Source organism: Oncorhynchus gorbuscha, linkage group LG24, assembly GCF_021184085.1.
Source record: "Oncorhynchus gorbuscha isolate QuinsamMale2020 ecotype Even-year linkage group LG24, OgorEven_v1.0, whole genome shotgun sequence".
NCBI lineage: Eukaryota > Metazoa > Chordata > Actinopteri > Salmoniformes > Salmonidae > Oncorhynchus > Oncorhynchus gorbuscha.
Window position 1 is genome coordinate 48,755,378 of NC_060196.1, and position 15,064 is coordinate 48,770,441.

At 41.4% G+C, this 15,064-nt stretch overlaps 2 protein-coding genes across 5 annotated transcripts in view; both read right to left on the reverse strand.

The window, feature by feature from the left end:
* LOC124012940 (protein PALS2-like) overlaps positions 1–6,072 on the reverse strand; it is a 90,806-nt gene extending 84,734 nt beyond the window's left edge. For all 4 annotated transcript variants that reach the window (XM_046327021.1, XM_046327018.1, XM_046327020.1 and 1 more), the window contains exon 1: positions 5,949–6,072. The gene's annotated coding sequence lies outside the window, so the exon portion shown is untranslated. The remainder of the gene's footprint in view (positions 1–5,948) is intronic.
* Positions 6,073–10,255: 4,183 nt separating this feature from the next.
* On the reverse strand, positions 10,256–13,294 carry npy (neuropeptide Y). Its single transcript, XM_046327066.1, has 4 exons — positions 12,624–13,294; positions 12,006–12,193; positions 10,770–10,859; positions 10,256–10,557 (listed from the first exon to the last, which is right to left on the reverse strand). The coding sequence occupies exons 2-4, from the start codon at positions 12,191–12,193 to the stop codon at positions 10,533–10,535; spliced, it is 303 nt and encodes a 100-aa protein (XP_046183022.1). The 5' UTR covers positions 12,624–13,294; the 3' UTR covers positions 10,256–10,532.
* Between the last annotated feature and the right edge of the window lie 1,770 nt (positions 13,295–15,064).

Here is a 15,064-nt window from a genome sequence, read left to right on the forward strand (position 1 = left end):
AGCGTCGCCCGGGTTAGGGAGGGCTTGGCCGGTAAGGATGTCCTCTCATCGCTCACCAGCGACTCCTGTGGCGGGCCGGGCGCAGTGCGCGCTAACCAAGGATTTTTTAAAGTAGAAGCTCAAATTGTTTGGGCACAGACCTGGATAGCATGACAGAACTCTGCAGGCTATTTCTGCAGTAGACTGCAACTCCGCCCCATTTGGCAGTTCTATCTTGTCAGAAAATGTTATAGTTAGGGATGGAAATTTCAGGGTTTTTGGTGGCCTTCCTAAGCCAGGATTCAGACACGGCTAGGACATCCGGGTTGGCAGAGTGTGCTATAGCAGTGAACAAAACAAACTTGGGGAGGAGGCATCTAATGTTAACATGCATGAAACCAAGGCTTTTACGGTTACAGAAGTCAACAAATGAGAGCGCCTGGGGAATGGTAGTGTAGCTAGGCACTGAAGAGGCCTGGATTAACCTCTACATCACCAGAGGAGCAGAGGAGGAGTAGGATAAGGGTACGACTAAAGGCTATAAGAACTGGTTGTCTAGTACGTTTGTAACAGAGAGTAAAAGGAGCAGGTTTCTGGGTGTGGTAGAATAGATTCAATGCATAATGTACAGACAAGGGTATGGTAGGATGTGAATACAGTGGAGGTAAACCTAGGCATTGAGTGACTATGAGAGAGGTATTGTCTCTAGAGACATCAATTAAACCAGGTGAGGTCACCACATGTGTGGGAGGTGGGACAAGAGGGTTAGCTAAGGCATATTGAGCAGGGCTGGAGTCTCTACAGTGAAATATGACAATAATCACTAACCAAAACAGCAATGGACAAGGAATATTGACATTCGGTAGAGGAATGCATAGCGAAGTGATCATAGGGTCCAATGAGTAGCTGGACGGGCTGGAGACATGGCGATTCAGACAGCTAGTGGGCCAGGGATAGCAGAAGGGCCTTAGAGGGACGTCGCGAAGTCTGTTGTAGCCCCCTTGTGCGGTTACGTCAGCAGACCAGTCATGATAGATCAGCAGGGGTCCGTGTTGTAAAAGGGTCCAGGCCAATTGGCAAAATAGGTATTGTAGCCCAAGAAATTGACTGATGGACCACTTCAGCAAACAGTCTGGTATGCTCTAGACAGCTAGTGTGCTGCGGCTAGCAGATGGGCATTCAGGGGACGTCACAATGGAGGAGCCTGTTGAAAAAAAAACTAGTGCGGATTACGTTGGTAGTCCAGTCGTGATGGATCGGCGGGGCTCCGTATTGGCAATAAAAGGGGTGTAGATAAGGAATAGGGTGCCACACCCTCTTTGGGTGTGAGACAGAGGTTGTGTCTACACTTGACTTCTTGAAACTCAACTTCTGCTATCAGAAACAAAGATCGCATTGAAAAGATTGGTCTAGAAGCACAAAATTATCTTTGTATTTTTATTTATTAATGATCTCCATTAGTTCCTGCAAAGGCAGCAGCTACTCTTCCTGGGGTTTATTAAAGCTTCCCATTATTTTCTGCCAAGGCAGCAGCTACTCTTTCTGGGGTTTATTAAGGCTGCCCATTAGTTCCTGCCAAGGCAGCAGCTACTCTTCCTGGGGTTTATTAAGGCTGCCCATTAGTTCCTGCTAAGGCAGCAGCTACTCTTCCTGGGGTTTGTTAAGGCTGCCCATTAGTTCCTGCCAAGGCAGAAGCTACTCTTCCTGGGGTTTATTAAGGCTGCCCATTAGTTCCTGCCAAGGCAGCAGCTACTCTTCCTGGGGTTTATTAAGGCTTCCCATTAGTTTCTGCCAAGGCAGCAGCTACTCTTCCTGGGGTTTGTTAAGGCTGCCCATTAGTTCCTGCCAAGGCAGCAGCTACTCTTCCTGGGGTTTATTAAGGATGCCCATTAGTTGCTGCCAAGGCAGCAGCTACTCTTCCTGGGGTTTATTAAGGCTTCCCATTAGTTGCTGCCAAGGCAGCAGCTACTCTTCCTGGGGTTTATTAAGGATGCCCATTAGTTGCTGCCAAGGCAACAGCTACTCTTCCTGGGGTTTATTAAGGATGCCCATTAGTTCCTGCCAAGGCAGCAGCTACTCTTCCTGGGGTTTATTAAGGATGCCCATTAGTTCCTGCCAAGGCAACAGCTACTCTTCCTGGGGTCCAAACACATGAAGGCACTTACATCACACATAAAACAAAAAAGATAAAAACAGTACATTATTGTACCTTACATTACTACACCACTACATATCTACAATACAAAATATATAATACCACTATAAAACAATATCACAATGTATGTGTGTGCGTGTGCATGCATGTGTCTGTACCTGTGTGTGTGTCTTCACAGTACCAACTGTTCCATAAGGTGAATTTATATCTGTTCTGTATATCTGATTCTACTGCTTGCATCAGTTACCTGATGTGGAATAGAGTTCCATGTAGTCATGGCTCTATGTAGTACTGTGCGCCTCCCATAGTCTGTTCTGGACTTCTAGATTGTGAAGAGACCTCTTTTGCATGGCTGTGTGCTAGTAGTTTAAACAGACAGCTCAGTGCATTCAGCTTGTCAACACCTCATGTTTGCTGGACTCATAAATGCTAGCCAGCTAGCTAATATTTAGAAAATATATATTTTTTGTGCTAAAGTTATGCTAACCAATTTGCAATCCCTGTACTGTTGTTTGCTAGCTTGCTGGCTAGCTACAGAGGTTAGCTGGCAAGTTAGCTACAGTAGTTAGCTACTGCCATTAGTTGTTGTTGTGTTATCATATTGTTCCTATTCCACCGTTTGTAGAATGCATACTGGCATTTGAATATAGCGAGGGAAAAGGGAATCCGGACACACTGTGGACATGGTAGACACATTTAACTGTAGGTGTAGAAGCATGACACGTTCAGAAGTCCATGACCACAACTCTAAGATCAGAATACTAAAGCTGCATGAACTGTCAAGTCTAGACACGGCCAGACATGAGTTTGAGGCATAGGTCACATTGGTCTTTCTGGCTGTTCTTGGGTGATTCATTCTGGGGAAAGCAGGAGCCTGCTGCTAGTCTGCCGTATTCTTTTCCTATAAGGGCAGCAGAGCATTAAGTAAACAAACTGTAAACCAACCAGTACAAAGCCAAATACTCTGCCTACGTGCACAGAATAAGGGAGTCAAAAGACTATATAAACACACACAGACACACACACACACATTACACTGACACAAACCCCACACACATTCACATACACTACATACGCACACACACGCGCATACCGAAAACAAGCACACACGCACATGCTGACACAACACAAACACACACGCTTTTAAATTCATCATATGCTGCTGCTACTAAGTTTTTCTTTTGCTCTTATTATCTATCCTGATGTCTAGTTACTTTACCCAGTCTTCATGTACATGTCTACCTATAATACAGTATCATTATCTATCCTGATGTCTAGTTACTTTACCCAGTCTTCATGTACATGTCTACCTGTAATACAGTATCTAACCTGATGTCTAGTTACTTTACCCAGTCTTCATGTACATGTCTACCTGTAATACAGTATCTATCCTGATTTACCCAGTCTTCATGTACATGTCTACCTATAATACAGTCTAGTTACTTTACCCAGTCTTCATGTACATGTCTACCTGTAATACAGTATCTATCCTGATGCCTAGTTACTTTACCCAGTCTTCATGTACATGTCTACCTATAATACAGTATCTATCCTGATGCCTAGTTACTTTACCCAGTCTTCATGTACATGTCTACCTAAAATACCTTGTACCCCTACACAGTGTTCTGGTACTGGTACTCCCTGTAGATAGGTAAATGTATGTGTATTTTATTCCTGTTGTTATACTATTTTAATTTTTATTATAATTTTTTCAAATGCATCATTGGGATGCAAGCATTTCACGGCTAAGTCTACACCCATTGTATTTGGTGCATATGGTGCATATACAAATTCAGGCTGTTCTGAGGACAACTCAAAATTAGGAAGGTGTGCTTAATGTTTTGTACACTCAGTGTATGTCATGGAAAGAGCAGGTGTTCTTAATGTTTTGAAGCTCAGTGTATGTCAGTGTATGTCATGGAAAGAGCAGGTGTTCTTAATGTTTTGCAAACTATGTGTATGTCATAAAAACAGCAGGTGTTCTTAATGTTTTGTACACTCAGTGTGTGTACTATTATATACACTACCGTTCAAAAGTTTGGGGTCACTTAGAAATGTCCAATTTTCTGTCCATTAAAATAACATCAAATTTATCAGAAATACAGTGTAGACATTGTTCATGTTGTAAATGATTATTGTAGCTGGAAACGGATTATTTTTTATGGAATATCTACATAGGTGTACAGAGGCCCATTATCAGCAACCATCACTCCTGTGTTCCAACGGCACATTGTGTTAGCTAATCCAAGTTTATCATTTTAAAATGCAAATTGATTATTGGAAAACCCTTTTTCAGTTATGTTGGCACAGCTGAAAACTGTTGTTCTGATTAAAGAAGCAATTAAACTGGCCTTCTTTAGACTAGTTAAGTATCTGGAGCATTTGTGGGTTCGATTACAGGCTCAAAATGGCCAGAAACAAAGACCTTCTTCTGAAACTCATCAGTTTATTCTTGTTCTGAGAAATGAAGGCTATTCCATGCGAGAAATTGCCAAGAAACTGAAGATCTCATACAATGCTGTGTACTACTCTCTTCACAGAACAGCGCAAACTGGGTCTAACCGGAATAGAAAGAGGAATGGGAGGCCCTGGTGCACAACTGAGAAAGAGGACAAGTACATCACAGAGTCTTGTTTGAGAAACAGATGCCTCACAAGTCCTCAACTGGTAGCTTCATTAAATAGTACCTGCAAAATAGCAGTCTCAATGTCAACAGTGTCTGTGTTCTTTTGCCCATCTTAATCTTTTATTTTTATTGGCTAGTCTGAGATATGGCTTTTTCTTTGCAAATCTGCCTAGAAGGCCAGCGTTGTACAAGATCTTCAGTTTCTTGGCAATTTCTCGCATGAAATAGCATTAATTTTCAGAACAAGAATAGACTGACGCATTTGAGAAGAAAGTTATTTGTTTCTGGCCATTTTGAGCCTGTAATCGAACCCACAAACACTGATGCTCCAGATACCCAAATAGTCTAAATAGTCTAAAGTTTCAGACAAATCTGAGGGAAAATCAATAGGATGGGTCTACTGCCCTCTGCCTCGGGCCAGACTTTGCCATGCCAAGGCTATACCCGATCCGACCCACGTCCATTCACGAGCTCAGCACAAATAAACAATGCCTGATTGTTGTGGTCAACAAACAAACAAACAACCGTGGTTTGTCTCATTCCCTGCCTGGCACGGGCATGTTTCGCCTATCTAATCGTTGTACGCAAAGCTCCTCTTCTTCAATACAGCTAATTTTCTCTGCTGGTGTGGTGCCGGATTTTATAATGGGATAGTGGGACTGCCTGCCACTTCCTCGCGCGCGCACGTCCTATCAGCGGCACGAGAAATACACGCACATATCCAGTTACCGCACATAGAAATAGATCGATATCCGGGAAATAACGACTGGGCGTACAAGTAGTCCACATCCGTGCCAAATTATCGGGTCGTTTTTGCTGTCAATTGTTCGCGATTACGGTGATCTCGTCACACACGTGCGGCCATTTTTGTTACCCATCCAGGGCATTGTAGCCGGCATATTTGAAGAGTAGTATTATGTAGCCTTTCACATAGTCAAGATACTGTGGAGAAAATGCATAGAATAAGCACTCAAAGCATGTGCAAGGCAATCACATTGGACGAGAGGTAAGCCCTTCCCAATAAATATCCTACAGACAGACACACACACACTAGGAAAGCACATAGGGCTGGACTTCCTTACGTGCATAAGTCCATCTTTGAGACCAAAAAGTCCGCTTTTCCTTCCACATAAAGTTTCTCTCCAGAATTAACTTTAACCGACCATTCTAAACCGTGCCGTGACTTACCGGTAATTGTGTATGTAAGTTAGCGGTGATCCTCTGTGGCTGTCCCGGTTGGAAATTCAAACCCCCTTAGCTGTCGTGGTCCCACAGCTAACTATCCGTGAATTACACAATGTCAATCAAAACAGTAGACCGCGCCTCCATTGGTGACGTACGTCGGAGATGGACGAATCATAGTCGAAGTCCATCCCCCACATCCAACGATGGATAGATATAGTGCAACCATTCAGAATATGAACGATTTTGGAATTGAATGTTAAACATTGTGATTGTTTCATTCCCAACACTTCAGTCATGGGAATAGATGCAATAGCCTTGCCTATCAGTCTTCATGTGTGAAGTAGGCTGTGGAATAGGCTACAATGATATGTACTGTGGACCATTACAGTAGTAGACAATAGTGTGTTGAGTTGATGGAATTAAATTGTGTGGGAATTATACAATTGGATTACCTAGAAATTAGAGGACATGATTAGGAATTTGGTTTCTATGTACCATTTGAGACTAGCTGTAGTATTAGCCTGCAGTAATAGCCTGTAGTAATAACCTGTAGTAATAACCTGTAGAAATAGCCTGTAGTAATAACCTGCAGTAATAGCCTGCAGTAATAGCCTGCAGTAATAGCCTGTAGTAATAGCCGGTAGTAATAACCTGTAGTAATAACCTGAAGTAATAGCCTGTAGTATTAGCCTGCAGTAATGGCCTGTAGTAATAACCTGCAGTAATAGCCTGTAGTAATATCTTGCAGTAATAGCCTGAAGTAATAACCTGCGGTAATAGCCTGTAGTAATAGCCTGTAGTAATAGCCTGCAGTAATAGCCTGTAGTAATAACCTGCAGTAATAGCCTGTAGTAATAGCCTGCGGTAATAACCTGCAGTAATAGCCTGTAGTAATAACATGTAGTAATAGCCTGTAGTAATAGCCTGCGGTAATAACCTGCAGTAATAGCCTGTAGTAATAACATGTAGTAATAGCCTGTAGTAATAGCCTGCGGTAATAACCTGCAGTAATAGCCTGTAGTAATAACATGTAGTAATAGCCTGTAGTAATAGCCTGTAGTAAAAGGTTGCAGTAATAGCCTGTAGTAATAACCTGCAGTAATAGCCTGTAGTAATAGCTTGCAGTAATAGACTGCAGTAATAACCTGCAGTAATAGCCTGCAGTAATAGCCTGTAGCCTGCAGTAATAGCCTGCAGTACTAGCCTGCAGTAATACCCTGCAGTCATAGCCTGTAGTAATAGCCTGTAGTAATAACCTGTAGTAATAACCTGTAGTAATAACCTGTAGTAATACCCTGCAGTAATAGCCTGTAGTAATAACCTGTAGTAATAGCCTGTAGTAATAGCATGTAGTAATAGCCTGTAGTAATAGCATGTAGTAAAAGGTTGCAGTAATAGCCTGTAGTAATAACCTGTAGTAATAACCTGTAGTAATAACCTGTAGTAATAGCATGTAGTAATAGCCTGCAGTAATGGCCTGTAGTAATAACCTGCAGTAATAGCCTGTAGTAATAACCTGCGGTAATAGCCTGCAGAAATAGCCTGTAGTAATAGCCTGCAGTAATAGCCTGTAGTAATATCTTGCAGTAATAGCCTGCGGTAATAACCTGCGGTAATAGCCTGCAGAAATAGCCTGTAGTAATAGCCTGTAGTATTAACCTGAAGTAATAGCCTGTAGTATTAGCCTGCAGTAATGGCCTGTAGTAATAACCTGCAGTAATAGCCTGTAGTAATAACATGTAGTAATAGCCTGTAGTAATAGTAAATAGCCTGCAGTAAAAGGTTGCAGTAATAGCCTGTAGTAATAACCTGTAGTAATAGCCTGCAGTAAAAGGTTGCAGTAATAGACTGTAGTAATAACCTGCAGTAATAGCCTGTAGTAATAACTTGCAGTAATAGACTGCAGTAATAACCTGCAGTAATAGCCTGCAGTAATAGCCTGCAGTACTAGCCTGCAGTAATACCCTGCAGTCATAGCCTGTAGTAATACCCTGCAGTAATAGCCTGTAGTAATAACCTGTAGTAATAGCCTGTAGTAATAGCATGTAGTAAAAGGTTGCAGTAATAGCCTGTAGTAATAGCATGTAGTAAAAGGTTGCAGTAATACCCTGCAGTAATAGCCTGTAGTAATAGCCTGTAGTAATAACCTGTAGTAATAGCCTGTAGTAATAGCATGTAGTAAAAGGTTGCAGTAATAGCCTGTAGTAATAGCATGTAGTAATAGCCTGTAGTAATATCATGTAGTAAAAGGTTGCAGTAATAGCCTGCAGTAATAGCTTGCAGTAATAGCTTGCAGTAATAGCCTGCAGTAATAACCTGCAGTAATAGCCTGTAGTAATAGCCTGTAGTAATAGCCTGTAGTAATAGCCTGTAGTAATAGCCTGCAGTAATAGCATGTAGTAATAACCTGTAGTAATAGCCTGCAGTAATAACCTGTAGTAATAGCCTGCAGTAATAACCTGTAGTAATAGCCTGTTGTAATAGCCTGTAGTAATAACATGTAGTAATGACCTGTAGTAATAACCTGTAGTAATAGCCTGCAGTAATAGCCTGTAGTAATAACCTGCAGTAATAGCCTGTAGTAATAACCCATAGTAATAACCTGTAGTAATAGCCTGCAGTAATAGCCTGTAGTAATAACCTGCAGTAATAGCCTGTAGTAATAACCTGCAGTAATAGCCTGTAGTAATAGCCTAATAGCCTGTTGTAATAACCTGTAGTAATAACCTGTAGTAATAGCCTGTAGTAATAACCTGCAGTAATAGCCTGTAGTAATAGCCTGTAGTAATAACCTGTAGTAATAGCCTGTAGTAATAGCCTGCAGTAATAGCCTGTAGTAATAGCCTGCAGTAATAGCCTGTAGTAATAGCCTGCAGTAATAGCCTGTAGTAATAACCTGTTGTAATAGCCTGTAGTAATAACCTGTAGTAATAGCCTGTAGTAATAGCCTGTAGTAATAGCCTGTAGTAATAACCTGTAGTAATAGCCTGTAGTAATAACCTGTAGTAATAACCTGTAGTAATAACCTGTAGTAATAACCTGTAGTAATAGCCTGTAGTAATAACCTGAAGTAATAGCCTGTAGTAATAGCCTGCAGTAATAGCCTGCAGTAATACCCTGCAGTAATAGCCTGTAGTAATAACCTGTAGTAATAGCCTGTAGTAATAGCCTGAAGTAATAACCTGTAGTAATAACCTGTAGTAATAACCTGTAGTAATAACCTGTAGTAATAGCCTGTAGTAATAGCCTGTAGTAATAGCCTGTAGTAATAGCCTGTAGTAATAACCTGTAGTAATAACCTGTAGTAATAACCTGTAGTAATAACCTGCTGTAGTAGCCTGTAGTAATAACCTGTAGTAATAGCCTGTAGTAATAACCTGCAGTAATAACCTGTAGTAATAGCCTGTAGTAATAACCTGTAGTAATAACCTGCAGTAATAAATAATAATAATAATACAATTATGACAGGCTAGAATCACAAAAGGTCCTATTGTCCTATTTCTTATTAGACATTCATCTGCACTTGCACTGAGTTTTCCAGATTGTTGGGCTAGTTTTAGTTCAGAATTCACCATAACAAAAATATCAGTCAGAAATATTCAGTCATCAAAATTCATAACATGACATCTTCTCTGCTTTCTCCTCTATTTCCCTCACCTTGTCCTCTTTTATCTGTCTCAAATATTTATAGATTCCCCTCCAAAAGCAGTCTTCTCATCCTACACTTGTTGGTATGACAATCATTCGATGTTGACTTGTTGGGTAACATGACAAAGTGTTACCAACACAGGAGGTTGGTGGCACCTTAATTGGGGAGGATGAGCTCGTGGTAATGGCTGGAGCGGAATAAGTTGAATGGTATCAAATACATCACACACCAGCCTCCACTGGTTACCATGGTTATTCCATTCCAATGAACAGTTCATTACAAATGTCCCAATTAATAGTATAATATTTCGTATACCGTTTTTAGAGGCTTTAGGCTTTCTACAGGGAAGCTGCCTGTCTGGCTTGCTGATTTCAGGCCAGGTTTCACCTTCACATCGTGTTAAATGCAATAAGACATATCAACCACAAGAGTGCGCCCTTAGCCATCAAATTGCAAATTGTCCAGAAAAGAGTAGAGTACAAACTGGGTTCTAATACCTCTCCAGAGATTGCAAAGATGTATATTGTGAGTGTCCGCATGCACATCCTTTAAAGACGTACTACCTCTTCAGTATAATGTAGAAAGCCAGGAGGAACCTTCATTTCCTCTCTTGGCTAAACACTCATTTGAAATAAGTGTATAATAACAGTAAAGAAGTAGATCCGTTATATAATGAATATTTAATAGCACAGTTTTACCATACAATCAATAATTGTCTCCCCTGACTTACCAATGTAGGGGTGACTTAAATAAGACTCTGTACATATGCAGTTAGTTATCTGGCACAGGAGTAGCCTCTGGATGGGGGAGAGGGGGATGGTAAGGGTGCTAGCTGGGGTTGTTAGGATGGGGTATCGGCCATGGTGAGGCGGCCGTGTTGTTGAGGTCAGTATATCGTTGTGGCGATGGTAGGGTGCTGGGCGGGAACAGTGACACGGTTACCACAACGACGGTTCATCATATCTGCAGAGGAACAAATCAAATAACAATTATGTGCAAACTGTCATTAGACCAGAGGAACAGATCCATTCAAATAGTGTTTTGTTAAGTATGTCAATATCTAGGCACATGCATGCAATGCTATATACAGTGGATCACTTACACATATACCTGCCTACACTTTACTCGCTACAAAACATGAGTTACTCACAGATGTACACACACAGTGACGGTACCTGGACTGTGGGAGCGTATTTGTGCTCTCCTTTAGCAGCAGTTCTGTGATCAGTGAATCCAGTGTGTCAGGGCTGGACCTCTTCCCATACCTGAGAGAGAGAGAGACACAGACACACTAATGTTCAGGAAGGAACTAGACCTTCTGTGCTACCCACATGAGATAACTGACCAGACTATAAATGTTCTAGGGCCAATTTGAATGTAAGTCTGGTTATTGAGACCTGTCCTTAGAGCCCTTCTGTATAACAATAAATGATTGTTTTGTTGGTTGTCAGCTCTGCTCTTCTAATGGAATTTGTAATGACCCTTTCCCACTCTTAACGTCAACATTAACAGAAGAAACACATTCAAAATACAAGCTGAAACTGTTAATGATTGTAGCCTCTGAATCTAAGCAGGGTTCTTCCTGGTCGGTCCCTGGATACCAAAACAGATGCTGCTGGAAGTGGTTTTGGACGGCCAGTAAGAGGCACTCTTTCCCCAAGTAAAAATAAATACAAATAGAACTATTCCCTTGGTTGTTGCTGTAAATGAGAATGTATTCTCTGTCAACTTACCTGATAATAATGAAATAAAAGACTAATTTCACACTGAGATTTGTGAATAGAGTGTGACTGAACGGAGGGTGAATTGCCTTATGTGGTATGACGATAATTAAGCATCAGTGGGGTGCTGCTATGGAATTAAAGATGGTGTTTCATCTAGACAACACACAGCATACTTAACAACAAGTTTGCACTGGTTTAATGTGACTCTTCTTTATTGTTTTAGTCTCCTGAATTCATGATTGGATTTGTTGGTATTTGGAATAGAGCAAGAAATAACACCATTATTAGACATACAAACCAGCTACACATGGGTTAATTCACTTTAAAAGGGTCACATAGATTTAGACCCCAAGATTGTTAGTTATTGAGTTTATAAGTTTTAGATGTACAGTAGTCTGATATATAGTTTGATATTAATCATTTGATTTCTTCACTTTCATGTTTTTGCTGTTTCTTTGAAGTGCTCATTTGTAGACCTACAGCACTTTCAGGTTTGGGCTGTAATTTGTTTGTATGAAAGGCGCTAACAAATATGTTTATAATTACAGTAACATTATATTTTTTAATGATTTAGACCTATGGCTTACTCATAAAATAATATCTAAGGATATTCACAAACAAAACGTTCAGCCTTAGAATTTCTTCATTTAGAACACCAGTTTGTCACACCCGGGCTGAAGCACTCACCTCTGCCTTGTAATGAGGTTGATGTAATGTCTGAGAGCGGAGTAATACTTGGCAAGTTCCCCTGCCGGCGCATCTTCGCCGGGGTTTTCAGGTTTGACCGGGTAGCCTTCCGCGAGCGTCCCGATGCATATAAAGGTCCAGACGAGGAGAGTCAGTGCGCCCAGCCAAGTACCCAAGTTAGGATGCATCTTTAACATTGAGGAATCAAAAGAGAAAAATATCAGAAAACTACTTTGCACCATATTAACCATTTCATTGTCAAGCCTCTGAATTGCTAAGGCTATGAAATCATAAAATGTATACCAGGGAAAAACTTGAGACCTTGAAAAGTCAGAAGTTAAGTATGTTCCCTACCTGTTGTCGACATTAAACGAAGGATACCTTATACGGATATGTTTTTGTTATTTAAAATGTAATTTATATTTATTTGACTTCCTCGGATTAATTGTTTAAAAATGTCAGTTTCAGTGAAGGGAGTGAAATTGGTTCATGAAAGCTTTATAGAAAACCCTTTAAAACCTATAGGCCTATGTATATAAAGGTTAGACAAAAGGTTACACAAATTATCCTAAACGAATCTTGTTTAAGAATGCCTATAGATGTAATAGAAGTACTTACATTGAGTTGAGGGTTTAGAGGATGGTTTAGGTAGAAGTTGTCCTCAGGCGTTAACTGCTCCTGTGCGTTCTGGAGGGTACCCACTCATGGGGCGCGATTTTTATAACGCGCAGTGCAAGGATGGGCAGGGCGAGTGAAAAAAAGTCTCCAAATCACCATTCCGGAAACGTGCACGGACAGACACGTCACTGTAAGCTGTCATCACACATTTGAAACAACATTTATGATTGCTTGAAAAAAAATCACAATAGCAGTGGAAATTAATGTAATTTTTTCTCTCTCTCAAACGAATACATTTCATTCTGGAGTGGAATAAACTGGGCTGAAGCGACATGACACAGATCCAAGACCAAGTTATAACGTGATGATTAGGATGGACTGGGAGTTTGATGACAGGACACTGAGATGTGCACCCTCAACAAGAAAGGGAACTAATTGAAATATAAATTCAAGTATCATTTACTTTTGAGTTGTTTTAGAGATCTTTCCTCTGATCTCATGAAAAGTTTTTATTTTTTTCCCTTCTGGGTTGTCAATATTGACATAATTGTCTCACTTTGGGAGGTGTTTATTGTTTCTAAAACCTCCATTATTATTATTCTATATGTGTTATTTCATAGTTTTGATGTCTTCACTATAATTCTACAATGTAGAAAATTGTAAAAATAAAGAACCTTTGCATGTTATAATCTCCACCAGGCACAGCCAGAAGAGGACTGGCCACCCCACATATGCTCTCTCTAATTCTCTCTTTCTTTCTCTCTCTCAGAGGACCTGAGCCCAAGGACCGTGCCCCAGGACGACCTGACATGATGACTCCTTGCTCTCCCCAGTCCACCTGACTGTGCTGCTGCTCCAGTTTCAACTGTTCTGCCTTATTATTATTTGACCATGCTGGTCATTTATGAACATTCGAACATCTTGGCCATGTTCTGTTATAATCTCCACCCGGCACAGCGAGAAGAGGACTGGCCACCCCACATAGCCTGGTTCCTCTCTAGGTTTCTTCCTAGGTTTTGGCCTTTCTAGGGAGTTTTTCCTAGCCACCGTGCTTCTACACCTGCATTGCTTGCTGTTTGGGGTATTAGGCTGGGTTTCTGTACAGCACTTTGAGATATCAGCTGATGTACGAAGGGCTATATAAATACATTTGATTTGATTTGATTTGATGAGTAGGTGTGTCCAAACTTTTGACTGGTAGTATTCAGACCCTTTTCTCAGTTCTTTGTTGAAGCACCTTTGGCAGTGATTACAGCCTCAATTCTTCTTGGGTATGACGCTACAAGCTTGGCACACCTGTATTTGGGGAGTTTCTCCCATTCTTCTCTGGAGATTGTCTCAAGCTCTGTCAGGTTGGATGGGGAGCATCACTGCACAGCTATTTTCACATCTCTCCAGAGATGTTAGATCAGATTCATGTCTGAGCTCTGGCTGGGCCATTCAAGGACATTCAGAGACTTGTCCCGAAGCCATTCTTGCATTGTCTTTGTCACGACTTCCGCCAAAGTTGGTCCCTCTCCTTGTTTGGGCGGCGTTCGGCGGTCGAAGTCACCGACCTTCTAGCCATCGCTGATCCACTTTTCATTTTCCATTGGTTTTGTCTTGTTTTCCATCACACCTGGTTCCAATTCTATCAATTACATGTTGTGTATTTAACCCTCTGTTCCCCTCCCCATGTCCTTGTCCGTAATCGTTTCTTGTAGTGCTTGTGCAAGGTATGCTGGTATTTACCGGGTTTTGCTTAACCCATTTATTGTATTGTTCTGTTGACGGTGGTTTATGAATATTAAAGGACACTGTTGTAAATCAGTTTTCGCTCTCCTGCGCCTGACTTCTCTGCCGCCAGTACACACCTCACTACAGTCTTGGCTTTGTGCTTTGGGTCAATTGTCCTGTTGGAAGGTGAACCTTCACCCTAGTCTGAGGTCCTGAGCGCTCTGGAGAAGGTTTTCATCAAGGAACTCTCTTTACAATCTCAGGAGGCTGAAGAAATTTGGCTTGTCACCTAAAACCCTCACAAACAGATGCACAATTGAGAGCATCCTGTCGGGCTGTATCACCAACTGCAACTGCACCACCCACAACCACAGAGCTCTCCAGAGGGTGGTGCGCTCTGCATAACGTGTCACCGGGGGCAAACTACCTGTCCTCCAGGACACCTATAGCACCCAATGTCACAGGACGGCCAAAAATATCAAGGACAACAACCACTTGAGTCACTGCCTGTTCACCCCGCTACCATCCAGAAGGTGAGGTCAGTACAGGTGCATCAAAGCTGGGACAGAGAGACTGAAAAACAGCTTCTATCTCAAGGCCATCAGACTGTTAAATAGCCATCACTAGCACAGAGAGGCTGCTGCCTACATATAGACTTGAAATCATTAGCCACTTTAATAAATGGAACTCTAGTCACTTTAATAATGGCACTTTAATAATGTTTA